Here is a 15,879-nt window from a genome sequence, read left to right as displayed (position 1 = left end):
TTCTTTGTTCATTGAAAAATAAGTCTGGTAGTATCTTATCTAATCAATAAGGATAGTTTGTCCGACCCTTGCAGCTTGTAAATTATTTTTAACGGTTTTATCGTAGTTTTCTAGTTACTTGAACTTACGTCTCTAGACCCTTTAATTCTATTATATTTTCAGGCCAAATGTCAAGGAAAGGAACATATGATAGAGAGTGAGATTGCGATCCTCTCCTCGGTCTCACATCCTCACGTGATACAGCTAGAGGAGGTCTTCGACTTCGCGGCAGAGAAATATCTCATTATGGAATACGTTCCGGTAGGTGGTTGGTTGGTGGGCGGGTGGGTTGCTTGGTTGCTTCGTTGGTGGTTTGGTTGATTGGTTGGTTGGTTTGTGTGTGGTTTGCTTTGGTTGGTTGGTTGGGTTTTCCATTCATTCCGTTCATTGGCCCTTAGATTGGATGGTTTGTTGGTTGGTTAGTTGATTGGTTGGTTGGTTGGTTGGTTGGTTGGTTGGTTTTTGGGTGGGTGGGTGGTTGGTTTGGTTGATTGGTTGATGGGTTTGTTGGTTTGTGTAGGAATGTTAAGTTGAGAGTCTGATGGATAAGATAATTTTAATGAATAAATTTTTCCTAGATGTACATTTTTATATTACAGGGTGGAGATTTGTTTGATGCTATTGCAGCTGATATTAAGTATTCTGAACCTGTAGCACGAGATATGGTAAAAGATCTGGCCAATGCACTTCAGGTGTCATTTTATTTTTACCTGTTGTTAAAACAAGGGTTCTTGGGGTGATTTCAATTAAGGTTGCTGGGCTGGGGGATTTTGAAACGAGTCGTGAACTGAAGAAGATATTTGTTTTAAGTTGTTTCATTTTTAGTATTTGCACGATAGAATGGTTTGCCATCGTGACATCAAACCTGAAAATCTGCTCGTCATTGACAAACAATTTACAAAATCTCTGAAACTGGCGGATTTCGGACTGGCCGTGACAGTACGGGAGCCGTTGTTCACTGTATGCGGTACACCAACATATGTCGCACCAGAAATTCTAGCCGAGACGGGTTACGGCGTAAAGGTAAGCATAATATTGTACATTTACTGCATATTATTTTTAAGGAGCTCGCCCTCTTATGCTTAAAGAAATAAACATTTATCAATTAATCACTTTATATTTGTTTTTTTTTCTTAAACATATTTTCTAGGTTGATATTTGGGCCATAGGAGTTATTCTTTACATTCTGCTTTGCGGGTATCCTCCGTTTTCATCCAGATCTAATAATCAGGTGAAATTTTTTTTATCCACTTAAAAATATTTCCATATAAATATGTAAAATTATCTATGTTGCATGATTGTTTTCTACAATGGTTTATGGTTTCCCTATTATTATCAGATTCCTTCACGAAATGTAACAAAAATTAAACCAAACAACTGAACAATTGATCACGTTAGCTGGAAAAATTCATTTTATTATTGATTTCTTTTCTTTTCTATTGGAAAATCAAACTGTTAAAACATATCCTATAAAACATACCTTTCTTTTTTATAATAGATTAGAATTATGCTATTTTCATAAATAACTAATTTTCTTGAAAGATCCCCCTCCCCCCTCTCTGCAGTTGTTGAACATTTCTTGTTTATTAGATTTTAATTATTTTTAGGCTTCTTTTCGCTGAATAATGGAAGTAATTTTGTTTTAGTGGGAAAAAATTAAGTTATATGTAAAAAATATCAAAAATGAAGAAAAAACTTTAGATGTTCTAATTATTTCATTTGCCCCCCAAAAAATTAAAAAATCATGTTCCCCCTCACCGGGGGGGGGGGATTCTTTAAAAATATATTTACCCCTGCTTTTTTAGCGGTGTATTTTGTGTATCTGTCCAAAGTTCAGGCTTTATGTTATTTTGACTATTTCTTTTCATTATTATTAATATTTTAACATGAATTTTTTAACATTTTTAAATTTAAATTCAGATTTTATAAATTAGCAAGTATTTTGACATTTCTGTTTTTCTAGACTGTCATTTTCTTCTTGTTGTTCTTGCTTCATCCATCATGTTCGGCTTATTTTGAAATATTTTAACAAGAATATTTAGGAGGAGTTGTTTGACCAGATTCTGTCAGGACTATTCGAATTCAATTCTCCAGATTGGGATCCTATCTCATATCCTGCTAAGGAACCAGTTCTAGTCTAATCAAGTGGTTTAAAGAGGTGGTCGAGGGGGGATTTTTTACAGGATTAGCTTTATAATTAAATTCTGAGATGTTGAATTATCAGTCTCCGCTCTTTTTCAAACGTGCTTTCCCCTCAATTTGTTATTTGTTGGTGAAAATAAATTATTGTTTGGGATAGCGTTTGTTTCGTTGCCAAAGCATTATAGTCTTTAAAGTAGTATTTTGAATGCTTCACTCCGGTTTAAGCTATTCACTTCGGGATGGTATTTTGGAAGTGGGACAACGCTAAAAGTCTTATGTTATTTGATTTGATACGCAAAACTGTCAAAACTAAATTCGCAATCTTTTTAGTTTTTTTGTTACTTCATTTTATATTCTTTGAAGACTAAAACTGGAGTGTCTAGGAACTGATATCTTGGAGCCTGGTAGTTGATCCTCTACAGAGATATTCGGCCAAGGAGATCCTTTCTCATCCGTGGATCTTGGCAACTAAACCTACACAACCGGAGAAGTAAACCTTCCAAGAGACATAAACCTGGTGTATAAGCTCTGAAAACTATCCGGAGAATTAGATAAATATTCCGGATAAACTGATCCTGTGTTATCCAACCAGGATAACTAAACCTGGAAGCTGATTCTTAATTGTTTGATTCTTTACCCGGATTACGGATCCTGTAGTATCTTACTAGAACCCGGAGAAATAATCTGTTCCTATCTGTATTAATAAACCCGGAAAGATGATCTTTTAAGGGTCTGCAGGATAATTGTACCCGGAGAAGTGATCCTGTAGTATCTTACTAGTATAATTGAACCCGGAGAAATGATCTGTAGTTTCTTTTCTGGATTATTGAACCCGGAGTTATACCCGGAGAACTAACCCTGCAGGATAATTGAACCCGGAGAAATGATCCTCTACAGAGATATTCTGCAAAGAAGATCCTCTCTCATCCTTGGATCTTGACAACTAAACCAACTCAATCGGAAAAGTAAACCAGGATATGTGAACACCCGTGAACTGATCCTGAAGGATAGTTATACTCGAAGAAACAATTCTAATCCGAAACTTCATCCAGGAATCGATCCCCAGACCCTGAGCATACAGACCAGAGAACTGAAAACCTAAAACCTTTCTAACACTTTTAACCTCATTAGAAATCTATTTCGGACGATTTTTAAAATCACCATGAAATGAAATTTTCGCCGAGATATTCGAACCTAATATTCGTAACATAATCTTCTCCAGTTGAAACCAGTTACTTAAACCTTAGTTAACCAAGAACAAGAAGTTCTAAACCACTATATATTTAATTATTCAAAATTTTGTAAACTTACAATCCCATAAAGGCTTTAATCTAATTTATCCTTTATTTTAAAAGGATTAATTAATGTTTATCTCAGATTAAGTGGAAATTGCTCTATAAAGATATATTTTTGCAAATTAAGAAGTAAAACCTACTAAAAGGCGAAGTTTTTAAATGGGCCAGATATTTATGGTATAGCCAACTAAAACATCCCAAATCCTTGAGTATAAGTTTAACTTAATCTGAAATTTTACTTCACAAAATTGACCTAATTTTATAATTGATACACTGACATAGAAAATATATATATATTTAGATAACATACTTGTATCATAGTGATATATAAACTAAACATGGCCTTATTTCGATTTTTTTTGGATTTTGTAAATTTTTGTCGCGTCTTGGTTGCAGCAGCAGAGCATTTATTTTTAGCCAATAAATTTATTTTGTCAATTTCTCTAAATATTCTTCGTCTTCCTTCAATAGTTAACGTTACTCGAGAAAAAAAAACTTCAGGATTTAATTTATAAAAAAAAGATTGTAAGGAACCTCTAATTACCAGTTAATAGTACCTAGTCTTCATTACTGCTTTTAAAATTAACATTAATATCATATTTATTTAATAGTATTTACATATCAAATTGATTTTTAGGTCAAATAGCTTTTGGTTGAAATTTCTGCATTTCAAAATATATTTGTTTGATGAATAATGAAGACTTATGTTGTTTAAAGAAAATTACATCTATAGCTGTTAAATAGTAACTGTTTTAAAAAAGTAAATTTTCTGTAATTTGTGTGATTTTAATAATTAATCAGGGGGGGGGGGGGTCACTTTTTTTGTTATTCGTTGCCAGGATCCTAATTGGGAGTAAAATGAAAAATCGGCTGAATTAACATTTGTTCAAATTCTAACAAGCATAATTTTCTAAAGGGGAGGTTCAGTTAATTTTCTCGTGGAATATATTTATATTTCATCCTTTTAAATCTGTTGAGAGTTATTGAATAAACATTAAACCTTGTGGCGTTGTGTTAATATTTAAATTAACTGCTTTCAGACAAAAATGTTAAAAACTTCCAATTTTCTTCATTTACTTTATAACAGGTAAAATGAGTCACTCTAAACCTAGATAATATTTGACGTAAGTTTTACCAAAAACGTTTAGCCGATTTTCAACATTTTTCGTGCAAAGTTGAAATGTAAATATCTTTGTGAATAGACTTGTAGATTAGATTTACTACGCTTGTGGTCCCCTATCTGGAGAATCTGATCATAAGGCAGATTAATGTTTTTGGGTAGATGTCGAAAAAGCTAAAAGGTTTTTTTTCCAAAATAAGGTTACGCTAAATGGCAAAAATAAATTTGTAAAAATTTCCATAGATGGAATGGGTATCTTTAATCCAATTCGCGAAACAGACCCCCAAAGAAGATACGACAAATCAGTGAATAAAACACTAAAAAAAACCATACTTAACTTAAGGGAAAAAGTAATGAAAAAGAGAAGGGGGAATGTTTTTGTTTGAAAAATATATACCCCTTTTAGATAATTAATCATTTCTAGATCTCCTTTACGGATATTTCCGGTTGGTTGCCGATACCTATGTGCCCAACCCCCCTCGGAGACACCAACCCTCCAGCCTCCCTCGGAGTCAGACAAACCTGTAGTCCGGACGATAAAGAAGATGCCGGCTAGTCTAATGATGTTAATAAACGATCCAAGATTTAATCAAAAATGGCCATCTCCAGCCGCAATCACTGGTTAGTTTTGGTTTGTCTAAATGTTGTGTACTGTACAGTGTACAGTGTACACTGTACATGCAGAGGCGTTGTCAGGGGGGCTATGGGGGCAAAGCCCGCCCCTGGACCATTAACACCTATTTATTGTATGTGGTTTTAGGCCCAAACGGGTGCTGAGCCCCTTTTGGAAGTGAAAAATGTAAGCCCCCCTTGACAAATTCCTGACTACGCCCCTGTGTACATGTATAGTTTAATACCTACTAACGTACAAACAATTCACTATTACACTGCACTGTTTTAACACAGGGGGACCCGTAAACTGTGGAACAAGGAAACGACATTTAAGTAATCCTGTTAATATGTTGAGTTGTTATAAAAGCCAAAATATAAACAATCTTCTTCCTATTCCACCATTTTATGGGTCCCACTGGATTAAGGCATTTATTATACTTTGAGAGATCAATGTAAAAAATGGTTTAGGTAGAAACTCCTGAAAACAATATACCTCAATGATAATGATTAAAAGCCAGCAGACAGTTCTTTCAGCATTAGTTTATTAATTTCTGCTTTTTATTTTAGAACTTACTCTTAAATGTTCTGAAGCTGGAGTAAGTTTGCTTGAGATAGAATCCTACTTGGTTAGGTAGTTTTTTTTAAGTAAATTTTCAAGATCAACAAACAAATCGATTATTAAAGTGACTGTCCTTGTTATTTCAAGTGATCTTCTATTTACAGAGAGGGATGCTCTATTCACAACGGTACGCATATTTTTCATGGATTTGAGTATTGTTTCCGAACCCATTAAAGGTTTTACTATTTTTGTTATACTTGCATTTTCTGGGATATTAAAAGTGCAACCTTCTAGTATACTGTATTTATAGATCTGGTTTATATTTGTAAACAAAATGTGCATCATTAAAGGGGGGGGGGGGGCATGAAACGTATTAATCTCCGGAAAATTTAAACAGTGTTTAAACATAACTTATAATTGTCGTAGGAGGCTGATTTTTTGCATGCAAACTCAGATTTATGTATATTACATGCATAATTCTGAGTTTGCATGCAAAAAATCAGCCTCCTACGACAATTCTAAGTTGTGTTTAAACACTGTTTAAATTTTCCGGAGAGTAATACGTTTCATGCCCCCCCCCCCCCTTTATAATATACACATCTTGTACTTACTAAGTCCGTTAAATCTCAACCCTATTGACTGGTGTATACTGAGACCCTTAAGACACCTGAGCGCCATCGTTATGTACTCTTAGATCCTTTTATCATTTTTAAAATCATTAGTATTGTCCAGCTAACTCTTATGTGAATGAACAATCAACATGCAGTACACTTTGAGTTGCTTGATTTTTGCTCAACACCTTAAACCCTATATCTGTTCAAAAATGTGGAAGACATCGTCGTATTCTAGCTTGAAAAAGGGAAAGTGTTAAATTCTGATAATTCCTTCACTTTTATCTGCAGTAGAAAATGCGAAAATGTAAAAATACCGCAATTGAAAACAGGAAAGCATTGATATTTTATTCAATTTTGAGTAGTCAAAGCTTAAAATGGAACTGTTCTAAATCCAACATTATATAAATCGAAAGTCACTTGAAATTACGACTTCAATCCTTTTAAAATGATCAAATATTTAAATATTTATATCTTTGATCTAGGGAGTCTAGGACTGGGAAAAAAGGTGGAAATCGTTTCTACAGTCGACACATCTATGAAAAATGGACCAAGGCAGTCGCTGAAAATTCTGCTGACTCAAATATTCAATTAAATAGATATTTTGATCACATAGAAACAACTCTACTCAAAATGGCAGACAAGGTATTTAAATTCTACTAGAATTGTAGTTTTACATAAAGTACAAAAAAAATTTTAAAAGCGATTTTTCCCCAGGACATGATCGGGTTGTTACAATCAAATCTCGGAATTTTTCTATTGCGAAAGTTTGGTGTTGTATGGGTTTATATTAATCTACCAGGGGTTGTAATCTGGCAGCACATTCATCCATCTACGCTTCATTCATACTGAGAAGAGGGTTGACAAGATTCCAGCTGCTTCTTACTTGAGAGTAATAGAGTGCAGGAATTCTTCTGATATACTGGAATGAGGCCCGGGTGCCATAGAGACAGGAAACATCCACTCATTGCTCCGAATCATTTGTAAGCCCGGATTGGATACCCCCAGGTACCTATAGCTGGCAACCATAGACTCTCCCTGCTTGTCCACCTTTCCTCTCTTCATCATCATTCATTTGGATCAATCCACTTAAAGCTTATTTCTTGTTGAGTGGAAAGATGTTTTTGAAACCACAGGTTTGTGTGGAGTACGGGAATCGAACCTCTGATCACCTGGACACCAATCCAGTTTTAAGAAAATCATCCATTCATTCATGAATTTAAGAGCTTTATTTGCTCCATTAATCCCTTAATATTGAACTTATGTTTTACTTGAAGGTAGAAGTCCCAATGAAGAGAGCAGAGTATGTTGTTTGTATATGGAGATTGGTCCTACTCCTGGAGCAATCTATCCTACAGAACCTACAGGTTAGGTTGGTATATGGAGACTTGTACTTCTCTTAGAGCAATATATCCTACAGAACCTACAGGTTAGGTTGGTATATGGAGATTTGTACTACTGCTAGCGCAATCTATCTTACAGAACCTACAGGGTAGGTTGTTATATGTAGACTTGTACTACTCTTAGAGAAATCTATCCTACAGAACCTACAGGTTAGGTTGATATATGGAGACTTGTACTACTCTTAGAGCAATCTATCCTATAGAACCTACAGGTTAGGTTGGTATATGGAGAATTGTACTACTCCTAGAGCAATCTATCCTACAGAACCTACAGGTTAGGTTTGTATATGGAGACTTGTATACTCCTAGAGCAATCTATCCTACAGAACCTACAGGTTAGGTTGGTATATGGAGACTTGTACTACACTCAGAGCAATCTATCCTAGAGAACCTACAGGTTAGTTTGGTATAATGGAGACTTGTATACACCTAGAGCAATCTATCCTTCAGAACCTACAGGTTAGGTTGGTATATGGAGACTTGTACTACTATTAGAGCAATCTTCAATACCAACCTTATGGTTAAATTGGTTTACAGAGAAAAGTCTTACATACAATGATTTAAATATTTCTTTAATGATTAATTGGTTGCTTGGTTGATTGATTGATTGAATGATTGATTGAATGATTGACTAATAGATTATTTGATTAATTGATTTAAATATCTATTTAATGATGATTGAGTGAAAGATCAATTGTTCAATGAATTGATTGATCTTTTTATTTTAGGTCGATTCTTTCCTTGCTTTTTGTGAAAAGTGCAGATCAAAGCATAATGATATAAACATGTTGGTTTTCCTAACCCTAGTTGATATTCAGTTATCTCAGGTAAACTATATACTTGTATTTTTCTATTTATTCATCCATAGAGATTAACCCTATTCCCGCTGGGGGGGGGGTTAATAGGCCAGTTAGAATTCTGGTGGGGGATGTTTGGGGGTAAATTGACCCCCCCCCCCCAGCGTATCCTGGTTTTCAAGTACCCCAGCGGGGATAGGGTTAATATTTTTTATTTACTTTGTTTGCTTATTCTTTAAATAATTTTTGTTTCCAGACTCCCCTTGAAGTTTCTCCTGAAATATCTCGTGAGCTGACAAACCTTTTCCAACCCTTCTCCTCTAAACCCAACCTGGAGCTGAATCCCAGCTTTCCTAGTTCTTTCCAGCTCTGTCAGGCGGAGAAAGGTTTGGTTCATCTCTGCTCCGGGAGCCTTGACGATAATGTCAAATCTTCAATCTTACTCAGGTCTTACTTACTAGTGTGGTGGGTTGCAGTTTTACTTCAAAACACAGATCCTATCAGCATAGTTTTTTAATTTCTAGGTTTAATCTTAATTAATTAATCTTCAATTTAAGTTTTCTGAAGGTTTTACATATTGTCGCCTTTTTTATCAGTTGTTCTTTCTGCTTCTTTTATCTCCAATTGTTAAAAAGAACTTTTAAATTGATCTTAACTTGTTTAGTTTGTGTTTATTGAGATGGAAAAAATCTAATTTCTCTGAAAGTCTGGAATCTCTCTCCGAAGCAACAAATCTATATTTTTCATCTGTACCTGAACATTATTTAAAGGTACTAGATTTGAGGACGGGACGCATGCCACAGGACAACAGGTATTAGACAGAAAACGTTAGAATTAAGACACATGATATGAGACATAAGACATTTGGAGCTGGACATGACTAATTATAGACCTTAGATATTTGACATTAGGCATTAGAAATTAGACATTCTACCTTACACATTAGACATAAGTCATTAGGCAGTAGGCATTATGCATTATGCATTATGCAATAGACATTAGACATTAGACAATAGACAATAGACATCGGATATTGAACAATGGACATTGGACATTGGACATTGGACATTGGGCATTGGGCATTGGACATTGGGCATTGGACATTGGACATTGGACATTGGACATTGGACATTAGACATTAGACATTACACATTGGACATTGGACATTAGACATTAGACATTAGACATTAGACATTAGACATTCTACCTTACACATTAGACATAAGTCATTAGGCAGTAGGCATTATGCATTATGCATTATGCAATAGACATTAGACATTAGACAATAGACAATAGACATCGGACATTGGACATTGGACATTGGACATTGGACATTGGACATTGGACATTGGACATTGGACATTGGACGTGGGACGTGGGACGTGGGACGTGGGACATGGGACATGGGACATCAGACTCACATTAATCAGAAGACATCCAACATCCGACAGTAGACAGTATACAGTATACAATTAATGTTTAGAACTCTTTAAACGAAAGTACGGCACGGTTGACCCTTCAGCTGTGTTTAACCTGGATGGAAATATGCCGGTCATGCTTAGCTCAGGAATATATCAATATCAAACAAATTTTCATGTTTATTATTTAGATATAATGACTCAATCACAATTCTTAAAAACACCAATACATAAATTGATTTTTTTCTGATGTAGAAAATGAGTCCTGCAATAGATTACCTACTTTATCAATCAGAATTTTTTCTCAAAAGTGTTTCTGTCATAGGTGAGTTTAAAAAGCTTTTAGTAATTGATTTTCAACTTTTTTTTAATCATCGACCCTTTAATGTACAAATCTGAATCTGGCCTTTTTTTATGTCTTCTCTACAGTGATAACCAGAAAACTCTAGAATAGGAAGACGACTTTTAGAATCAAGTTTTAACTTGAAAAAGTCCATTGAGCATCGGACAAAGCAATTGCGCAGTGTGAACAGACCCATTTCACTAAATCAATGATTTAATAAGTGTCTAGTAAAACTATTTGCTTTGTAAAAACATCTAATACGTCTTTCCTATTTAGAGTTTTCTGATCATCACCGTAGAGTAATTGATAAAACGCAAAAGTTTGAAATATTTTAATCTTTATTTTCAGGTCCTCTTCCTGCGTATCTAATTCTCATTGGTGCAAAACAGAGCTCGGTATGTTTTGTTACTTTAGTTGCTTTGTTTTGTACTGGGAATTTTTGAATTATGCATATCAGGATTAATGCTTGATCCACTCTTTTTCTTAATCTCCAGATTAAATTATGCTTGTTCTCCTCTTGTTATTAATCTCCAGATCAGTTAACTGATATTAATAAAGGATATCCCATTCTAAAGTTTTCAGCTCTGAACTGTTGCTAGAGTTGCTACATTCCAAAGGTTAATACACACAAAATGGCGCATTAATGTGCAATGTGCCTGAGAGGAGAAAATTAGATTAAAATCAATTTTTCTGTTCTTCTGCACTGGCGGAAAAGAAAATATGTAATTTGATTTTATAAAACATTCTTGCAGAACGTTCCTGAGAATCTAGTATCAGACCTGGAAAGCATGGTTCCGAGATCCTGGAGAAATCCCAAGTTTGAAAAATGTTTCACAGTCGCCACCATGACACTGGAAACTAAATCCCTTCTCGTCAACGAATTCATCAAGAATATATTTAACGGAAATATTGTCGAACAGAAAGTGTTGACGAGTCTAAATACGGCGAAGAATGAATTAAAAACAGACGAAATTGCATACAAAATGAATAAAACTGAGCCAAAAACTGAGTTGACAGGAGAAAATTTTACTGTAGATCTATCGGACCCTACTCAAAAAGAAATCCAAGATGGCCGTCATGAAAACCTCGAAAACAATGCCGCGATGAATTTAACTCAATCCGAAAACCGCGAAATTCAACAGCAAATGTTCGATGTTCAAGGTGAGATGTTCACATATTTTCGAACATTAAGAATTTAAATATATAAAGTTTATTTTATTTGTGCCTGTACTTTTTGATCAATAAATAGATTGAATAATAAATAAGAATTTACAATTTTGTTCACTTTCATTAATTTCTTGTTTCAGTGCTTGAGTGTGTTGTTGAAAATGATATTGAAGCTCTTCTAGATTTATGTTTGGAGAAAGCTAAGGTATTATTTATTGATAATTTTACCAACCGAAATAATAAAGCTCTTTTCTCATATTTTTATTAGTTCGTTATAGCTGGACCAAATTGGCTGAAAGATTTTGAGGGAACCAATAGATACTTGGGGGTTAAATCGAAATTATTTTTTAAAACCCGGAGAATGCCGAGTGCTCTAGCTTTTTGCAATATCTCAATGCAAGTTTATTTTTTTTGAATATTATACAATTTTTAAATCTAGTGTGATATGTATCCCGGAGAAGAAGCTACTCATGCGATTATCCAGCATATTACTAAACATAAAGATATAAACAGGAACAAACAGATACTTATTCAACATTTTAACTTCTCACGGAAGACGATATTAACCGCACTCAACTCATGTACAATTGCACATTGGAATCAAAGCTGAAGCAACTTTTACTGTCCTAGTTACTGTAGGCGGGGCTAGCTGATGCATCTACATTGGCGCGGTCCGACTTTAGACTGCATCTGGTTAAATTTACAATCCTTAAAGCGGCAATTGGGTGTGGAGTTTGGAAGCGGGATTTTCCTAAACCCCTGATTTGATTTGATTTCATTTAATTTGATTTAATTTAATTTAATTTGATTTGACAGTTAATGGAATTGGTCAACGTTTATTTGTGTTATTGAGATCTTTTTCAAGACTTACCATCAACATTACATAAGCTACATGTCCTGTAAACTTTTATATTAGTATCTAATTAAAAAGGGCTGATTGAAAAACTTAGTATTTTTAAATAATTAAATTGATCACTGGGTTCTACTGCATTTCAAAAAAATTATCGGTAATTTCCTAGAGAACGATTTTTAGACCCCCCCTCCTATCAATTCTGTACATGGCTCTTAAATGTAAGACATGGATATAATTGATCATGTGGCCGCAGCGCTCGGCCCCCTAGCCTGTCCTAGCCGCGGTGCACAGCCCCCTATCCTATCCTAGCCGCAGCGCTCGGTCCTGAAATTGTCTTAACCTAAACTAAAATCTCTGATTTTAGGGTCCAACAATCGTTTGCTAAGACGGACCCAAATTATCTTTAATTTAATTTAAAGAGTGTTCTACTTCTAAGACAAAAAATCTCTTTTTTCAAAGCAATTTAAAGGAATTGTTTTGCTGATTTAAAATACACAATACCACAATTTAATCTTATTCTTGAAAATGATCGATTTTTAGTTACCCGTTGGAAAACCCTTATGTTTTATATCTTGCAGACTACTTGAATGAGGTCTGGGACGGATAAAGAATAAATATCTGTGTCTAGTTTAAGACTGCTTTACCGAGGAGCTCAGGAAGGATCTAAGCACTGTTCTCTCTTCTACACAGAGCTCTGTAATATCCAGCTCAGAGGGGTCCTGGATCAATGGGAGGTATATATATATAGTTCAGGAGTTGCTAGATACATGGGAGGTATAAGGATTTAGTTTAGGGGGTCCTGGATAAATGGATCGTATAAAGATTTAGTTTAGGGCAGTGCTTGGAATCCGGATCCGTTGGATCCGCAAGATTTTGGCTTCCTGGATCCGGATCCTAGGGGTAAAATATCAATCAAAAACTGCAAAAAACCTTTTTTACTCCTAAAACCAAAATCTGAAATTTTGAAAAAAGAGAGATTATAAAAATTTCCTCATTTCTGAATGGTTCATCAAGTTTTAGGATAAAAATATGCAAAAAAAAAAATAAAACAAAAAATTTTAAAATTATTTTTGGTTAAAAAGATTCAGTAAATCTTAGAGAAATGACCTGGATCCGGATCCGGATCCATTTTTTTCCAGTGCGGACCCAGGATCCGGATCCTCATCAAAATTAAATGGATCCTAAGCACTGGTTTAGGGGGTTTTAGATACATGGGAGGTATATAGATTTAGTTTAGGGGATCCTAGATACTTGGGAGGTATCTTGATTTAGTTTAGAGGGTACTAGATACTTGTGAGGTATCTATATATAGTTCAGGAGGTGCTAGATACATGGGAGGGGTATAAAGTTTGAATTTAGGGGGTCCTGGATACATGGGAGGTACATAGATTTAGTTTAGGAGATCCTGGATACATGGGAGGTATCTAGATATAGTTTAGGGGTTCAGGATATATGGAACGTATCTAGATATAGTTTAGGGGGTCCTAGATACATGTTTAGGGGGTCCTAGATACATGGGAGGTATTTAGATATAGTGTAGGGGGTCCTGAATATATGGCAGGTATCTAGATATAGTTTAGGGGTTACTAGATACATGGAAGGTATCTAGATTTTGTTTACGGGGTCCAGGATATATGGGAGGTATCTAGATATAGTTTAGGGGTTACTAGATACATGGAAGGTATCTAGATTTTGTTTACGGGGTCCAGGATATATGGGTGTTGGCGGATAGCAGCAACACACTAGACAAATTGGAGTAATAGGCCAGTTAGAATTCTGGTGGGGGATGTTTATTTTCCCCGGACAATTCTTTCCTGGTAGGCCGCAAATACGATTTATTAGGTTGTGATAGGGGAAACTTATTGTTGATTACAGTTGAATATTTAACGAAATTCACTGATGCTTCTTATGAAAATATTCTTGTTTAACTTTAATGATTTCACAATAACGAAAATATTTTAAGCTCCGTAGGACGGAGTACAAAGGAAATGCGGGCTGAAAATTTGGTTTGGCTTTCTCCGAGAGGAGATTCAAGTTGAAGACGACATTTTGCAGAGGTCTTAAAATTAATGGTTAACAATGGGAGGTATCTCGATTTAGTTTAGGGGGTCCTGGATACATGGGAGGTATATAGGTTTTGTTTAGGGGGTCCAGGATATATGGGAGGTATCTCGATTTAGTTTATGCGGTCCTGGATACTTGGGAGGTATCTTGATATAGTTTAGGGGGTCCTGGATACTTGAGAGGTATCTAGATATAGTTTAGGGGGTCCTGGATACTTGAGAGGTATCTAGATATAGTTTAGGGGGTCCTGGATACATGGAAGGTATGTAAATTTAGTTTAAGGGGTCCTGGATATATGGAAGGTATCTCGATTTAGTTTAGGGGGTCCTGGATAAAACATTCATAAAGCAAGATGAGAAGAAAGTTTGCAGATATTTTCATTTTTAGAATTAACTAATTTCAAAATATTTCCTAGGCTGGGAAGCATATTGCTGCCTGGATATCTCTAGTTGAGCTCTACAGGTCCATTCTTTCAGATAGGTTAGTATCGTTTTCATCATATAGTTTGTTTGGTCGTCGTCTTGGTTGAGGTCATGTTCGAGGTTTGTTGAGTTCTTGGTTGGGTTCATGTTCGAGGTTGTCGAGGTCGAGGTCATGGTCTATTTCTTTGTAGATCTTGAGGTTGAGGTCACGGTTAACTTTTTTTTTCTCTTTTTTTGTAGAACTGAAGCTCGGATTGGATTGAACACTTCTGAGAGTTTAGTTCTAAGATGTCGGAATATATGCAAACTATTCATTGAAGAGGGAATAGAGATGGGAGATCAGTTTCTACATCCTATAAGGTTAGAGCAGGGATAACCTTCAACTTCCTGTCCCCCCCCCACCACTGACCCCCTTGTCCCCTTTGCCCCCTTGCACTTGCAGTTAATAAGAAAAGCATGCATGCATGGTTTGTTCTTAGATTTGGTTTTAGGATTTTAAAAGTCTGATTTCAAAGGATCAAAGATTATTGTAATTTTTAATATTATTATTAAGAAATTACAAAAATCACAGTAGCTTTGATTTATTCTATATACACGGTGCAACTACTCCACTGTCCGGTCTCAAGTCTCATTATTGATTATAGGGCAATTATAGGAACAAAACAGTTAAGTTTAGGGTGCTCGTTTTATCCCCCTACCCCACACGAAAAAAAATTAGGGAAAAAGTGCTCTTTCTATAAAAATTGTTAAAATAAATAGTGTTTTGTAGATACTTTTTTAGCTTAAAACATTGTTGTAAAATATCTTTTATATTTTTAGAAGTGGAGGACTGCAACTAGCTTCAGAATATAGGTGATTTAGTAATTCATTTTTGAACTATTTTTCCCATTTTCTGAGTTTTTTTCACGACATGTTGGTCTAGGGATGTATTTGTACTGCTAGCATACTGGGAATCCCTGTTCTTCTCTCACAAATTTGAACAGCAGATGAAGGCTGAGCAGCTCATGGAGGATCAGGAGGAGAACTGTGTATGA

General features: G+C 35.2%; 3 protein-coding genes across 3 annotated transcripts in view; 2 read left to right on the top strand and 1 right to left on the bottom strand.

Annotated features, from left to right (window-relative positions):
- Window positions 1-4,483, top strand: part of LOC111710046 (serine/threonine-protein kinase DCLK2) — a 9,731-nt gene extending 5,248 nt beyond the window's left edge. Inside the window, exons 7-12 of the mRNA XM_023484058.1 lie at window positions 163-300; window positions 639-731; window positions 865-1,062; window positions 1,190-1,270; window positions 2,082-2,162; window positions 2,565-4,483. Coding sequence (XP_023339826.1) covers window positions 163-300; window positions 639-731; window positions 865-1,062; window positions 1,190-1,270; window positions 2,082-2,162; window positions 2,565-2,675 — 702 coding nt within the window. The 3' untranslated portion in view covers window positions 2,676-4,483. The remainder of the gene's footprint in view (window positions 1-162; window positions 301-638; window positions 732-864; window positions 1,063-1,189; window positions 1,271-2,081; window positions 2,163-2,564) is intronic.
- Window positions 1-5,392, bottom strand: part of LOC111710051 (AP-1 complex subunit sigma-2-like) — a 24,345-nt gene extending 18,953 nt beyond the window's left edge. Inside the window, exon 1 of the mRNA XM_023484066.1 lies at window positions 5,376-5,392. The gene's annotated coding sequence lies outside the window, so the exon portion shown is untranslated. The remainder of the gene's footprint in view (window positions 1-5,375) is intronic.
- On the top strand, window positions 4,517-15,879 carry LOC111710038 (uncharacterized). The gene is made up of 19 exons (XM_023484051.1): window positions 4,517-4,563; window positions 5,021-5,217; window positions 5,776-5,839; window positions 6,864-7,023; window positions 7,656-7,745; window positions 8,510-8,608; window positions 8,835-9,025; window positions 9,243-9,348; window positions 10,062-10,145; window positions 10,252-10,321; window positions 10,688-10,734; window positions 11,092-11,500; window positions 11,647-11,711; window positions 11,946-12,019; window positions 12,988-13,093; window positions 14,839-14,903; window positions 15,086-15,205; window positions 15,665-15,697; window positions 15,768-15,879. The coding sequence occupies exons 1-19, from the start codon at window positions 4,523-4,525 to the stop codon at window positions 15,877-15,879; spliced, it is 2,133 nt and encodes a 710-aa protein (XP_023339819.1). The 5' UTR covers window positions 4,517-4,522.

Source organism: Eurytemora carolleeae, unplaced genomic scaffold, assembly GCF_000591075.1.
Source record: "Eurytemora carolleeae unplaced genomic scaffold, Eaff_2.0 scaffold423, whole genome shotgun sequence".
Taxonomy (NCBI): Eukaryota; Metazoa; Arthropoda; class Copepoda; order Calanoida; family Temoridae; genus Eurytemora; species Eurytemora carolleeae.
This window is presented reverse-complemented; position numbering and strand designations above follow the sequence as displayed.

What these genes read in the sequence shown, in the direction of transcription:
- LOC111710038 (XM_023484051.1), top strand. Translation starts at nt 4,523, where the DNA reads ATGTTAAAAACTTCCAATTTTCTTCATTTACTTTATAACAG. An exon ending in GCAAATGTTCGATGTTCAAG is followed by an intron (nt 11,501 to 11,646) that starts GTGAGATGTTCA and finishes TTCTTGTTTCAG; the next exon opens with TGCTTGAGTGTGTTGTTGAA. An exon ending in AGGTCCATTCTTTCAGATAG is followed by an intron (nt 14,904 to 15,085) that starts GTTAGTATCGTT and finishes CTTTTTTTGTAG; the next exon opens with AACTGAAGCTCGGATTGGAT.